General features: G+C 50.2%; 1 protein-coding gene across 1 annotated transcript; it reads right to left on the reverse strand.

Moving 5' to 3' along the window:
* Positions 1–1,622: 1,622 nt before the first annotated feature.
* On the reverse strand, positions 1,623–7,593 carry KIFC1 (kinesin family member C1; the record flags this gene model as incomplete). Its single annotated transcript, XM_084256740.1, has 7 exons — positions 7,425–7,593; positions 6,823–7,223; positions 5,480–6,259; positions 4,612–4,902; positions 4,449–4,522; positions 4,240–4,315; positions 1,623–1,667 (listed from the first exon to the last, which is right to left on the reverse strand). The coding sequence occupies exons 1-7, from the start codon at positions 7,534–7,536 to the stop codon at positions 1,623–1,625; spliced, it is 1,779 nt and encodes a 592-aa protein (XP_084112866.1). The 5' UTR covers positions 7,537–7,593.
* Between the last annotated feature and the right edge of the window lie 8,297 nt (positions 7,594–15,890).

Consider the following 15,890-nt stretch of genomic DNA (forward strand, 5'->3'; position numbering starts at 1 on the left):
TACCCAGATATGTGTTTTGGGAGCTTTTCTAGAAATGTTTTCTAGAGTAGAAACGGCTGCCTCCCCAGGCCCGCGTGTCCCATTCAGAACAATCATCCTGGCACCAGGTTACGTCAGGTCACCCTCAAATTCGGGGTTCACTGCCTTGGGGTTAGATAACTTCCCTGAGTGCCCCGGGAGGGGGGCGTGTCCCAGTCCCAGTCTTTACTCCCCAAGACCGCGGCGAGTCCGAGAGGGACTTGAGTCGGCCCAACCCGGCCCGATGTCAGCACCGCGAGGCTCTCCCGCCCGCGCCCTGCGCGCCGACCCCCGGCTCCCTGCCCCCCCACGGGCGCCTCCCGCCGCCTCCTTACCAGTGACAGCTGGGGCCGCCGGGAGCTGGGCAGAGGCAGACGTGGGAGACCGAGGCGAACCCCCCGCGCGGGGAGAGCACGTCTGGGCGTCGGGGGGCGTGCAGGCAGAGGCTGGGGAGGTCCCCAGGCCCAGCCCCTCCGTCCCGGCGGCTCTGGGGCGTATGACGCAGCAGCCAAAGCAGCGGCAGCGGCAGGAGGAGGCGGCTGGGGGAAGGAGGGGAGGGGAGGGGAGGGACAAACCGGCTCGGGGGGAGGGTGGTGGGAGGGGAGGACTTGGGGGGAAGGAGGAGCCGGGTGGGGGGGCGGGCACCACCTCACCCCACCTCCCTCACCTCCGACAGGCCTGGAGGGCGCCGAGCTAAAGGCAGCCTCCCTGCGGCTGGGGCGGGCGGACGGTCAGACCCCGCGAGAGAGGGAATCCCCGCAGCCCCCGCCTGGGTAGGGAGACCCGCCCTCGGGGCAGGAGGGAATCCCCACCCCGCCGGCCCGCCTCTGGACTGGCCCCCAGCCCCATGCCACATCCGTTAACTGCCCCCCCCGGTCACTCCAAGTCCCGCCCCCCGCCCCGGCTCACGACCCCGCCCTTCATTCACCCTCCTTTTGCCCCCGCCACACCCTCCTCCCTCGATGCCCCGCCCCCGCCTTTGCCCCCGGCCCCGCCCTCCCCCGACGAGTTGCCCCGGCCCAGCGCCGCACTTCTGCGCACGCGTGACCCCTCCCGCCCGCGGCACCTGGGAGGAACGGGCCCCTCCTCCGCGGGAGCCGGCGGGCGTGCGTCCCGCCTGGCGCCTCGGGGCGGGCGCGCGGGCTGGAGGGCCGTCAGCGGGGCCGTGACGCCGCCCGGCCGGCCAATGGGCAGCGGGGGCATCAGCCTCGGCAGTTCGAAAGGGAAGGCAGGGAAAGGGCGGGAGGAAACTGCCAGCGGTGAATGGGCGGGTGTGCTGGCCTCGGCTCTGGGCTCGCGTTCCCGCACTCCCCGCACCCACTCCAGGGGGTATCTGCCCGGGGCCGGGGCAGCCTTAAGTCCCTCGCCCCGCAGAAACAAAGTGCTTAGCAGGGTGGACAGATCCACAGTTCCCACCTTTACACAGATAAGAAAAAAACCTGCTTCCTTTGGCAGCTGCTAAATCAATCTTTATTTAGGAAAAAAAAAACCAATAAAACTGTTCTTCATCTGATAAGCCCGGGTAAATACAGCGCCCCCCCTCCCAAGGAAGCATCCCTCAGCACCTCCCCCCCACACCCATATTCAGAGGATCTGGACCATCTTCATTTTCTGTTGGCCTGCGCGGTACCAATAACACACTGGTTCACCTGCGGGCAGGGGATTAGACAGGGTAAAGTTCTCAGAATAACCAAACAAGCTTCCCCAAAATCGCCTCCCCGCCTAACCCCCAATAATAGGGCTGCCCCTCAGCGTATACTGAAATAAAGGCTCTGGTGTTAGGTTAAAGAGGTCTGTTATGGCACAGTAGCTCTGGCAGAAATGAAAAAGCACAAGAAAGGACGGAAGCCCCACACAGGAGCATGGACTAGAGACGCCAGAGCCCTCCCACCGCTTAACTACGTAATAAGCCAATAAAATATTAACAATCATTTAGGGAATGATGCTTCTTGAAAAAAATGAATGATCCCAAGTCTAGGGCAGGAAATGTACAAGATCAATATGGAATAAAGAATACAGGGGTCCTATCTAAAGGACATCGAGTCAACTTGAAGGAGCTCACTGGCAACAGGAAAACTTTGAGCTGGGAAGAATTAACAATGGAAAGGATTATATGTCAAAAACCTAAGTATCTGTAAAGTGATATCCCCCAGATAAACATTTAACAGGTCAAGTTTGGAAGCTGCCAGGACATCAACTTATAATAGTGAAAAATTGATAAAGAATCCAGCATTAATCTGCCTTTCCGACAGGGACTGAAATTCAGATGAACTAAACAGATTTCAAAGGGAAGTTCTTTAAAGAAGAAATCAATGACTAATAAATGTAGAATGACCAAGAAAATTAGAAAACCACCAATTTGAAATTCCCTAATGAAGTGAAAGATCCAGGTATGATCATTAATAAAATCATTAGATAGTAAAGTCAATAGGGAGTTTTTAAATGGATAGATCAGGCTGACAACATCCAAACCAAATGATCAATTTTTATATTAAAAATGGGAACAACTAGATAGTAGGTGCTTACTGAAAGTATACTGCATCACCTAAGTTTTCTTAAAGAGCTGAATCTAATTCAAGTCTAATCAAGCTTCTAAATCAAACTACCAGATGACAAAAGATGCGGGGAGAGAAATCAACTAGTTAAAATCCAGACTGTGGTATGTTATTAAGAACAAATGAGGGGGCCTCCCCGGTGGCGCAGCGGTTGAGCGCTGGGTTGCGAAGCTGCCCAGCGTCTGCAGCACCGGTTCGATCCCCGGCTGCTCCCCAGCCACCAGAGGAGGGTCCTACATAGCGCACAGACCTCTCCTGCTGCCCGCTGCTCCCCTCAGCAGTGTACTTCGGTCCTTCTGCCTGCTCTGCTCCCCGCTCTGGCTCTGGTGAATTCTCTCACCCTCCCGAGCTTCTGACTGTACCCAGTGCTTGCATTAAATAAATAAATAAATAAATCTTAAAAAAAAAAAAAAAAAAGAACAAATGAGGCAATTTCTTCAACAAAAGCATTAAAGGGGGTGGGGTTATAATAGATTAAAGCAAACTTAAGAGACATCTTAATCAAGTAAGGTGGGTGGCTCTTGCTTCACTCTTGATGGGAACAAAACTGATATACAAGATATTTTTAAGACAATCAGGTGAAATTTAAGGTAAACTGGGTACGAGCATATTAAAGAACTCATGTCGTTAGATGCTAATGCTGTTGATATAACGAAAACTTGCAGGAGAGCAGGAAAATGCTGATCAAAGGCGAAGAATACGGCAAGGTGCTAAGATAGCTGACTACTTCCATGGCAGCAACCAGGTCTGATTGGAGGGTTACCTTAGGAGAGACCCTGTATAAAGCCAAATCCATGGTAGGGTTTTCCCCTCAGGAAAAGGAGTAACCAGAGAAAAAATTACCCTCCAGAGAAGACAGGAAAGAAATTTTCTGATTTAATTCCAATGGAAGGAGGAGCTTAAGTCTCCTGGAGAAATCACCATAGTCACAACTGACCCTTGTGAGGTTTAGAGCCCAAATTGACAATATGAAATGGTCTGAAAAACCTCTAAGTCTCCTTTGGTCCATAATCCCATTTCAAGAAATCTCTCCCTAGTCGGTTAGATATTACTAAACAAATACAAAATCACTTATATACAAAGTTAGACGACATGGCCTTGTTTGTAATAGAAAGAAGGTGGAAGCCATCCAAGTGTCCAGTAGAGGGAACTGGTGGATAAACTTTGCTGCATTCACAGAATGGAGTCCTGGAAGGACGTAAAAATAACAATGATTTCTACCTCCTGGTGGGAAGTAATCTTGGGGCTGTATTGTTAAGCAAAACAAAACACAGAAAAATACATGAGGGAAATAAGCATGCATATTGCTTGTATTTGTAAAAAAGAACAATGGAAAGAATAAGTAAAAAGATAAGTGATAGAAATGACTTCCTCTACTAGGGCAGGTGGGGAGGATGAAGTGGACAGAGGTAGTAAGAAAACTTCATTGTGCTGGGTATAGCTTTTTTTTTTTTAACCTTAAACTACTTATTTTCTAAAACAATTAAAAAGTCGCAAAAGTGAAGAGTTGAAAAATGGATCTAAGTGGGTAGTGCCCAAGATGCCTGGCAAATATCAATCCTTTCTGGATGAATGTGCCCCCTGACCTAGAAGACAGAGGGGGCCAGGGTGGAGAAGCCAACCACTCAGGGGTCCTGAAAGGGCCTGGGCTTGGTGGTAAACACACCTTGGAGGCAAAACGTAGGGAGTTGAGGGACTCAGAGAAGTTCTCTTCTAGGGGGGAAATGTTCACAAACATGAGCCTGTGGAGAGAGAAGATGGGGTCAAACCCCAGCATCAGTGACCGGGCAGAGTCAGGACCAGGTCTCTAATATTTCCCCTTTCCCACCACGGAACCCAACATCATAGTCCCCCCACCAGAGCCCTCCCACCCACATCTTAGCGCTGCCGCCCAGAGAATTCTGCAGCAGGTAGGTGAGCTTGCTGTTCCGGTAAGGCACGTGGGACTCCTAGAGGGTTGAAAAGGACAGGTGATCAGACAGGACAGGGCTCAGTGTGGCCAGCCCCAGGTCACACCTGCCCTTCACCCGATTCCCACCTTGTTGCTCAAGGCCATGATGACCAGCCCCAGTGTGGACAGGCTGCTGTTAATGGCCTGTGTTTCCCGAAGGCGTTCTCGTTCCCCAGGGCCGAGGGCTAAGCCAGGATCGAGCCGCTCGCTCCCAGCCAGGTCCACAAGACTGAGGGGGGCCATACACTGCAGGCCTCGTCCACTGTGCTCCCCAGAGATCTGCAGCTGGAACACGCTGTGGCTTCGTGATGACCGCTCGTTCTTGGCTGTGCTGGCCACAGCCCGGTTCTGGTGGGCCAGATGAAGCAGGGCCTCCACCTGGGGGTGGGGAGCAACAAGGGATAAAGGCCAGAAGGTCAGTACAGAGTGACGTCAGTTACAGCAATGAACAAAAGTCAGCCCTCTTAGAGCTTGCTTTCTGGCTAGTGAAGAGACAACATAAGGAAAATGTGCTGTATGTCTGAGAGTACTAAAGAGTAAGATAAAATGGAAAAATAAGGCATGCGTGAGGATGGGTGAGGTTTGCAATTTTAGACAGAATGGCCAGGGCAGCCTCATTGCTTTAAGATCTTACAGGGCAAGTGAGGGACAAGCCATTCCAGGAGAAGAACATTCCAGCAGAGGAGACAGTAAGCATAAAGGCCCTGATCGGTGTGCCCAGTGAAAAGAGGAACAGCCTGGAGGCCAGAGACCTCCCCCTTCAGCAGATGCATCACTCTCTTCACTCCCGGCTCCTACCAAGGCAGTCCTTGTAGCCCATCAGACAAAACCTGAATGTGGCAACTTAGCCTATCCTTCCTTCAGCCTTCAACTCTCTCCCGCTCCCATCTACTCCCATCTGGTGTCAGTGTTCACCCCTCCCCATTTTCCAGTCCCAGTGCCCATCAGTGCTTACCTCTTTCTCACAGGAGACAGGAACGTATCGGGCATTAGTGACAGTCAGCTCCTCGCTCCCTGGTCCTGCCCGGCGAATCTCGCACTCACCCCCCTGGCCCTTTCGGGTTCCAGTGGCCAGCAGGTCTCGGACAGTCTCGTTGTAGATCTCCACATAGCTTGCCACAAAGCTGTATGTCCAGCCCTGGCCGCTCAGTTCATGGGCCACAGAGAAGAGGTGCCGCAGGGCCCGAGGGATCAGCCCTTCCCCTTGGGGGTCTGCCCCAGGCCCACCCTCCATTGTGAAGGTCTTGCCGCTGCCTGTCTGGCCATAGGCAAAGATGCATACTGGGTAACCATCCAGGGCTGACTGGACAAGCATGGCAATCTCCTCAAACACTTCATCCTGTCCACTTCCTGGTGGGAATACCCGGTCAAAGGAGAAGTCATGGCGGGTGGGGGGGGCTGGAGCCCCACTCAGGGTCCCACGCCGGTCATCAGACCGGGAGAGGCTGAGGCGGGTTGGAGGATCAGAGGGTCCACCAGGGCCAGAGGGAAACAAGAGGAAGCCAGGGAGGGGGGTGGGCTCCCCCGGAAGGACAGGGCGCACCCGGCAGAATACACGGATGTTGCCTTTGAGCTCCTGGAGCTGGTTGTGTAGGCGCCGGCGCTCCATCTCTAGCCCATGGAGACGGTCTCCCCGCTCAGTCAGTAAGGCAGCCTGGGCTGCAGTCTCCTGCCGCAGAGATGCCACCTCTGCTTGGCTGCTGGAGAGAGCAGCTTCTGATGCCTGCAGCCTCCTCTGAAGGACAGAACAGACACAGAGGTTGTGATACAACCAAGAATGAGAACAAGTCATGATGGGGTGGTAGGGGGAGGTTGTCTGCCCCCAAGGAATCATGGTAATAGGATAGGGACTACTTGGAATATCCAGAAGGGGCACAAAGAAGATGATGTTTGGGCCGATACTGAAAAATCCAGAGCAAACCAAGGGCATGAGGAAATACAGAAATAGTATTCCACGAGCAAAGCACATGTGCAAAATGCCCTTAAGCGAGAATTGAAGTGACTTGAGAAACTAATTCAATCTAGTTGGTGCAGGGCAAGAGTCAAATGGACACTCGAAGGAAAGAATGCCATGGGATTGTTGATAGAGAAGAGAAAGACATAGGGAGGGATACAGAAGGGATCCAGGAGGAAACTACGAAAACGGAGTCAAGGGTAAGAAGTGGGGCAAAAAGCAAGACAGAGCGGGGAGTCTCCTGGGGTACAGACGGTTAGAAGACAGAGGTGCTAGAGGGAGGCGGTCAGGGCTAAGCCCAAAGAGACTGCAGGACAACTTGGAAAGGAGAATCTTCCATTTACCTCCTGCTCCTCCAGCCGGGCAGTCAGTCTCCTCCGCTCCTCCTGCAATCCCAACTGTTCATTCTGGAGCTCTTGCACCAAGTGCTCCTGCGTGCCCAGACGTTCTTCCAGCTCCAGGACCCGGGCATTCAAGTTCCGCAGCTCCTGTTGGCCCTGTTCAGCCTGGGCCCGCACCTTGGTCAGCTCTTCTTCCAGTGTCCTGCGCTCAGTCCCCAGTGTAGTGGCCTGTTGCTGGGCCACCCTGAGCTGATCCCGCAGCTTTTGGTTCTCCTGGTCCAAAGTCTGAGTTCTCTCACGACAGCATTTCAGCTCTGCATTTAAGTCACATAACTGGCCCTTTAAGTCCCAGGCTGGACGCTTGCTGGGTCTCTTTCCTCCCGGCACGGAAGGAGCAGCAGCTGCTAAGGTGGGCACAGAAGGATGAGGGTCAGGGAAGTCATGGCTGTGGCTATCTCCTCCCTCCTAGCCGTGGGGGCCTCCACACCTAATGCTACATCTCCTTCCCCTCGAAAGAGGAAGAGAACAAATGGACTTTTCTGGATAGTCACCAACTCCTCTTCCCTATCCCAGTCTCTCACCCAATGGTTATGTCTGTCACTTACTGCCTGGCTTCTGAGCAGGAACAGCAGGGCCTGGCTTCTGATTCTTCAACACTAGACAATTGGGAAGTTGACATAAGGAATGATAGCACCCGTGTCCTTCCACCTCCATCATTCTCCCTGTACACACACCCAAATCCCTGCTCAGCTCAGCTCCTTAGTGCTGTTACCTGTAGCAACAGCTGTGGAACATCGAGGTCCTGTCTTCTTGGGAAGTTTTGGAGCTGCTGGAAGATGGGAGAGAGGAAAAAGTAGAAGGATCACTCTCGGTGTGGCTGCATTCTTGCAGGGCTGTAGTAGGGGAGTTGCTTTTTTTGATTAGAAATAAGAGAACTCCCTTCTTCACCCAAATCAGCTAGCTCAGAGATGCCCTTCTTGGGGCCTGAAATTACTCAGCATGCCAGGAAACAAGTTGGAACAAGATAGCAAAAAGAGTAGAGGAGCAGAACTATGTGTAAAGTACACTACCATTTGTATTAAAAATACTGGAACACATGTCCAGATTTGTCTGAATATCCGCAGTATCCCTGGAAGGACAAGTGCTCCCACAGAGGGGAAGTAATTAGTTGGTGAAAGTCACCAGGAAAGAGACCTTTCACTGTATAACAAATTTGTACCTTAAGAATTTTGAGCCTAGTGAAACTTATTACCTAGTCAAAATAAGGTAAAATTGAAGGAAATGAGTACTGGATGTCCATGTCCTTGCTCTCTGTCCACCCCCCAGAGCCCACCTGTGGTCTGGCCTTGTGTCTGTGGCACTGTGGTGAGGATAGATGCTCTGGGGCAAGATGTGGCAGTTCTAGTTGCTGTGCCCAGTCCCAGTCCTCGTGTCCTTTTCTGAGAAAAGACAAGGATAAGGTCATAGTTACCTTCCCTGATTAGTTCTCGCTCTACACACACACACACACACACACACACACACACACACACACACAGAGCACTTTCCAAACCAGCTCACCTTCTCAGGCTCCAAGGCATCCTCCATCTGGTTAGGCCCCCTCTTAAGCCTGTGTCCTGAGAGAGGCAACCGGGAAGGCGCCTTGATCAGGGGTTTCTTCAGTTCTATGTTCCCCTTTACTTCCAGCAAGGGTGATCTCGGCTGAAAAAAGAGAAACCGTTAAGACAACTTGATGTCCGAACATCTCAAGAACTCCCCTTCTAGATATCTCCAGACTAAATGTCAACATGACTACCAACAAGTGTGAACTGCATACCTCTAAGGCCACAAACCAGAGCTCACAGATCACATGGTAATGAAAAGCCCAGAGAAGTGGGATGTAATGCACTATATTAGGGTTCTACTAAATTCCCTAAAGTACTACTTTTAGGGTAGCACTTAAATAAGCAAAGAGAAATGGACAGTCCTCTTAAAAGGCAAAAATTCAAATATGCACTGATCATGGCTGGGAAACCAATGGGTCCTTTTCGCTAGAGCTGAAGATCTTAAATATGGGAGAGTGCAGACAGACAGATAAGGTTAAAGACCAGGTGAGGGGCTTTTGTGTTTATGCCCTATTTCTCCTTGAGAAATTTCAACTATTCTTCCTTCTTGTTTGTGTCCTGAAATGCCCTGTTGGCATTATTAGTACAAAACTAAAAGGCAGTTGTTACAAATATTGAATTCCCATGGTGATGACATGGTTCTTGGGGCGTCAAAGATGGCTTCTTAGAAGCTGTTTTCTTTTCTGATGTGTTCCCTACTGATTTCACCACAGGTCCATCTTTCCAGAATATATCTATATGTCTTCCATTGTGACTTTGAATGGCAAATTTCTACATTTAAAATCTGATTTATTGCAGGTGGAAGTCAAATATTTGCCCTTTTGGCCGCTGGCATTGCCATCTTGGCAGGCTGATGAAGTTCCCATAGCAAGTACAGAATTCTTCCCAAAGTTCCGGAGGATGCCTCAGCTTCCAGTGCTACACAGCCTCAACTTCTAGGCCTCAGGAGCTGTTACCATACACCGGAGTAGCACTTTCTCACCCTGAGATACGCTGCCAACCTATATCAACCTATATCTATGTCCTCTGTGTAATAGCCTCACTCCTGAGCAAAATAAGCCAGAAGTGAAAATGTAGAAGCATTTTAAATCTGTATCCATTTACTTAATTCTCAGAGCAGCCCACTGAGGCGGTGCTATTATTAGCCTCATTTTGTCATGAGGGAAGGAAGGAACTAAGAGGTAAAATAGCTTATTTGAGGTCAGAAGTAAGTAAAAGGCAGAGAGCCAGGGCTAGACTAGATAGTCTGTTTCTGGAGGCCATGTTTTCAATCATAGACCTCCCTGCTTGGTAGGGCTTTGGTGCTAGGCTATGCCTCAATGCTGCATACACGGAGAGTTGGGTACAATTTCTGATCAAGCATGTGAAAATATACAAAAGAACCTACTACAAAGAATAATGAGCTGGAAGTAGGCTGCCAAGCAGGGGGAAGAATAGGAAATAGCATGACCTTGAAAACCTCCAAGCTACAGGTATGAGGTAGGGGTGTGGGAAAGAGAGAGCCTCTCCTTAAGCAGCCCAATTCAGTGCCTAGGGATGATGCCCAGCCCCTATTTTAGATGACCAATCAGTCTGGTTTGCCCAGGTTGAGGAATTTCTTGGGACACAGGACTTTCAGTGCTAAAACAAGGTCAATCCTACACAAACTGGGACATCTGGTGACCTTATTCCTATCCCACCATCAGGAAAGCACCATGTATATAGCTCAACTTCTGACTGCAGTAACTTAATTCCAAGGTCAATCTCTCTCTGACCTTCAGGAGAATAATATAGCCAGATGTGTAGTGAAAGTGAGCTGTGAACAATGTTTAGAATAAATGGAAGTCGATCAGGGCTATCACAGACAGAAAGACTGCATCATCCCTTCATTCACCCATGCAACAAGGTTTGTGGCACAAAGATTTGTTGAACATTTACTCTGTACCAGACATTCTAGGTGCTGGGGCAAGAGTAATAAACATAAAGTCTCTGGCTTCCCAAAGTTTGCTTTCTAGGGTTGTCTTTCCAAGCAGGGATACTGTAAAATAATTAATCTCTACACACAATTATCTTAGTTCTCAAATCTCAATTCTCCCAAGAATGTATATAACTCTTACCCTCTGGGTGCCAAAGAGAGAAGTTCATTCACTGGATGGATAAGAAGGATGCCTTAGGGCATTAGAGCTTAATTCCCACACAACTCATGAGAGCTGTTTAGGAGTCTGAGGGCTTAATAGAAACCGATTTAAGAGGTCAGGCAGTGAAGATGAAGAGTGGTTGGATTATGTGAAACCAAGACCAGATCTTCAGGGAGCTGGTATGGGGCAGTAGGTAGAGGGCATGCTAACTCCAAGATCCCTGCCATGGTTTTGTTTTCTTTTGCTTTTTAACTAAAGTTTCATTTAACAAGCATTGAAGATTCACATGCAGTTGTAAGAAATAATACAGAGAGTTCTGAGATTACCCAAAGGGTCTTTTTTTTTTTTTAAGAGATGCTAAATTCAGCTTTGGGAAAGTAAGTTGAGCTATCTGTGAAACAATGAGGTACAGTCAAGGATGTTCACAGAATGTCACTAGAGAGAAAATGGAAACAACTTAATACCCTGGTTTTAAAATTTTTAGTTTATTTTCTTTCCTGACGTTAGGTCATGAGCATCATAAGGACACGTCTGTTCTGTTCACAACTCCATATCCAGAGTGCCCAGTACAATGGCTTCTACTCAGTGTCTGCCACTACAGGATACATTTTTAAAGGAATGAAATTAAAAGTCCATCACAAAGGAAATACTTAAATCAACTGTGATATATCCAAATCACTGATTTCTAAACAAATGAGAAGGAAAAAAGAAAAGTGGTGGCATTTTTTTTTCTTCCACCTGCAGAAACGTGTACAAAGAATATCTACTATAATTTAACCAAATGTAGCGTGAAAGGCAAGTTTTTCATTATTCCAAGGTCAGACACCAATTCTTTATTTTTTTAAAGATTTATTTTATTTATACAAGACCTGGGGTACAGGCCAGAGGCACGGGAAGGTGAGAGAATTCACCAGAGATAGAGCAGGGAGCAGAACAGGCAGACAGACCGAAGATACTGCTGAGGGTAGCAGTAGGCGAGAAAGGAGAGGTCTGCTGTGCCATGTGGGTATCTTCCTGGCTGGCCGGAAATCGAACTTGTGCTGCAGAGGCTGCAGACAGCTTCACAGCACTGCGCTCAACCTACTGCACCACTGGGGAGGCCCAGACACCAATTTTTTAAATAAACTATGCTCTTTGTTCTATCTGCACTACCAGAGTGGATCTACTAATGACCCATCTCCCCAGAATTTGTGTGAGTTCAGAAAATGTGTTCAAAGTTTGGTTTATTCAAAACAACTCCAAAGAGTACTTATTTTTCTCCCATCTATAAAGCTATACATGGTGACTTACAACTTTCCACAATGAGAAGCATAAGCACTTAACCTTCTATACAACAGATATTCACCAACCCCTCCCTGTCCCCAGCCCACTTCAGAAGATCAGAGATGGATGTCCTCCTAAAGCAACACCACTCCCCCCTGTACCCCACCTATGCACCAGATCCCAACTTCTCTACTCAGGAACAATGCTCCAGCAATTCTTCCTTCTCTCCTCTATATTATCAAATTTTCTATCCTCTACTGGATCACTTCTATCAGTATCCAACCTCGAGTCTCTTGATTCAGCTTTCCCTGCCAGCTACTACTGTTTTTCTTTGATGACCTTTGCAGTAAAATGTTCTTCAAAAATGTTCTTCATATAGTATTTACTGTGTGCTATTTCTCGCCTAACCCTATCCCCATCAGGTTTCCATCCCATCACTCCATCAAAACTGCTCTCAAGGTCACAAGTAACCACCTGTTGCTAACTCAAATCTTCATCTTGTTTCTTTTTTTTTTTTTAAAGATTTATTTATTTATTTATTTATTTACTTATTTATTCATACAAGCACTGGGTACAGTCAGAAGCGCAGGAGGGTGAGAGAATTCACCAGAGCCAGAGCGGGGAGCAGAGCAGGCAGATCAACGAAATACACTGCTGAGAGGAGCAGCAGGTGCAGCAGGAGAGGTCTGCGCGCCATGTGGGACCCTCGCTGGGGGCTGGGGATCGAACCGGCGCTGCAGAGGCTGCATGCAGCTTCGCAGCCCAGCGCTCAACCGCTGTGCCACCAGGGGAGGCCCTTCATCTTGTTTCTTTTTTTTCTTTTTTTTTTTTTATTTTATTTTTTTTTTTTATAGAGGCATGCTTTTATTTATTTATTTATTATATTTGTTTGTTTGTTTTGTTTATACATGCACTGGGTACAGTCAGAAGCGCGGGAGGGTGAGAGAATTCACCAGAGCCAGAGTGGGGAGCAGAGCAGGCAGAAGGACTGAAGTACACTGCTGAGGGGAGCAGCGGGTGGCAGGAGAGGTCTGCGCACCATGTGGGATCCTCCGCCGGTGGCCGGGGAGCAGCCGGGGATCGAACCGGCGCCGCAAAGGCCGCGGGCAGCTTCGCAACCCAGCGCTCAACCGCTGCGCCACCGGGGAGGCCCATCATCTTGTTTCTTGATCCAACAGCAGCATTTGATACTCATCACTCCCTCTTCCTTAATACACTTTTTTCATTTAACTTCCAGGAGACCATCCTCTTGGTTTTCCTACCTCCTCATCTCTCTAAATGGTGGCATTCCTATTCACTATCTACATTCCAGTCCACTCCCATGGACTTCACATGCTAACAAGTCCTGAATGTTTATCTCAGGCCCACATCTCGCTCCCGAACTTGTATGGAACCACCAGAAGTCTCTATTTGAAAGTCTAATAAACACGTCAAATTTAACTCACCCAAACTGACCTCCTGATATGCAATTGCCTTCAAATTTGCTCTTCTTAGGGTTTTCTCCATGTCAGTTACCATTGTTCAGTTGCTGAAGCCACAACACCCAGTTTTCAGTCCTCTACACCTTATCAGCTGATTTTATCTTCAAAAAGTATCCAGAATCAGATCCTTTGTTACAACTTCCACTGCTACTATGCTGATTCAAGTCACCATCCTCTCTCACATAGACCATCATATTCCACTAATTCTCAACTGGGGGTGATTTTATTCCTCAGGGGACAGCTGACAATATCAGGAAGCATTTTGTTATGCTTATGGGGGGATTGCCACAGGCATCTAGTAGGCAGAGGCCAGGAAAACTGAAACTTCTAAATACCAGATAATGCACAGGCCAGCCCCTGCTCAATAGTGCAAAAGTCCAGAAAATCTGCCACATTCCTAACTATTCTCTTTATTTTTATTCTTGGCCCTTACAGTATAATCTCAATGCAGCAGTTTGAATAATCCCCTAAAATATAAAACAAGTCTTATTTCTCTGCTTAAAATCATCCAGTGATCCCTAGCTCTTTCAGGCTAAAAGTCGAAGTGCTCACAATGGCCCCTACAAGCAGTGGGATCAACAATCCCAGATTCTCCATGATCTGATGTCCCTTCCCACAACTTTCCCCCTTGCTCGCTCCATCTCAGCTTTTCTGTACAACTCTTAGGAAAATTGTTTTAGAGAAGAAACTAAGTCAACCTGTCCCATGTTCCTGCAAAACCTGGGAAAGGAGAGAAAATGAGCAGTCCTTCAGTCTAGATTACCCCCTATCGTCTCTCCTCCTCCTACACCCCGAGCAATGAGGAGACAAAAGATATTTCGGGCAGGGATTTGGCCTCAGATACCATTTTCCCAGTGGTACAGCTCATCTCAGAGCTCTCCCTTCTCAATCACAAACTGCAATCGTGAGTAGGAACGGAGAGGCTGGGACGTGTCAGCCTGGGAATTCAAATGGGAACTCCCAGAAACAGGAAAGTGAGGAAGGGGGTGGGGACTCTCGAGTCCCAGAATTGGATCAACTGACTTGCCCTCCGATCTCCGGCTGCTCCCCACCTTCTCCATTCTCGCTCCTTCACCCCTTTCCACCTTCGCCCTCCAGGCAGGCAGGACCAAGACCGGCCGGGCGCAGGGGACTCGTCAGCACGGGGGTGACCCCTGGTGCCCGCGGCCGGACACGCGCGCCGTCCCTACCCACCTGCGGATCCATGTCCAGCTCCGACCTACACACGTCAGGGGGGTGCAGTGCAAGAGGCCGGGGCAGCGGGATTCCCAGGACCGGCGTTCTTTCGCCCGCTGGCGACGCAAATCGCGCGCGCTCCGGGCCCCGGCCGCCGCCCGCGCCGCGCCACACCCGCCACTTTTGAATTTCAACTGCCACCACCTACTCACCCGCTCCGCCAGCCGGGGCCAATCGTCGCCGTCGCCACCGCCGAGGGCCAATCGCAGCGCCCTCCGCCTCCCGAGGCCACACCCCGCCTGCCGGGAGGCTCGGCGTTCCCGCTTCCCCCGCGCCCACAGGGAGGCAGGCTAGTTACTTACACTTCCGGCTCCACGTTTCCCCCTCGGCCCCGCCCCTCCTCTGGCCGCGGCCGCGCTGGACTTCCGCTCGCCTCGCCGCTGTCAAAAAATGACGGGAACGCGCCGCAGCCACGTCACTGGCTGGGGGGCGGGGAAGTTGGAGGAAGGAATCGCGCGTGCGCCAGCGAGAACCCGTGCAGGGCGAGAAGAGGGCAAGCGCCCCTAGCGACCGCAGTGGGGAGCGCACTCGGGGGGCCCGGAGGCACCCCTGGGAGCGACTCCGGCGCGGCGTCTCCCCGCCCGGCGCGGCCGGTCCCGGAAGCGGGAGCTGGAGCCCCCAGGCGGCCGGAGCGTGCCTGCCTCTGGGCGTGCCCGTCACTCCGGCTGCTCTCTCCACACCGGGGGCCCTTGGGCGCAACTTGGCGTCCGTGGAATCCTGGCGCTGGGCTTTGCGGAATAGGGGGAGAGAATCTTTTAGTCCTTTCATCCACTTTTTTACGTACCTGAAGCTGTTACTGGGGAACTGGCTTAGGATGTTTGAGCGCGGAAGGTTTACTGCTTTGGTTAATGGAGTGTTTCATGCTTTTCAGATCATATGCGCGTGCATTTCCTCGCTTAATCACTAAATTCGGGAGTCCCTGGTGGCGCAAGGGGTTAAGCACCGCGCTATGAAGCTGTCCGCAGCCCAGAGAAACCCACGTGGCGCGGCAGACCGGTCCTGTCTCGCCCACTGCTCCCCTCAGCAGTGTATTTCCTCAGTCTGCCTGTTCTGCTCCCCGCTCTGGCTCTGGTGAATCCTCTCACCCTCCTGCACATCTGGCCTGTACCACAGCTCTTGTGTACATAAATAAATAAATCTCTAAAAAAAAAAAAATCACTAAATTCACTGAACTCTTACTCTGTCAAGGGCTTTGCCGATTTTATCTGCGACGCTAGATAAGAGATGGGATTTGAATGTTAAGTAACAAGTGCAAGGTCACACTGCTGGTTTGGAAGTGGATCTAGATTCCATCATCTTCAAAATCCAAACCATCTCCATTATTGCACCACCCCTAACAATCCTGGTAACAAGAACGATTTCTTACCTGT

This window comes from Talpa europaea, assembly GCF_964194135.1.
Source record: "Talpa europaea genome assembly, chromosome: 2".
Taxonomy (NCBI): domain Eukaryota; kingdom Metazoa; phylum Chordata; class Mammalia; order Eulipotyphla; family Talpidae; genus Talpa; species Talpa europaea.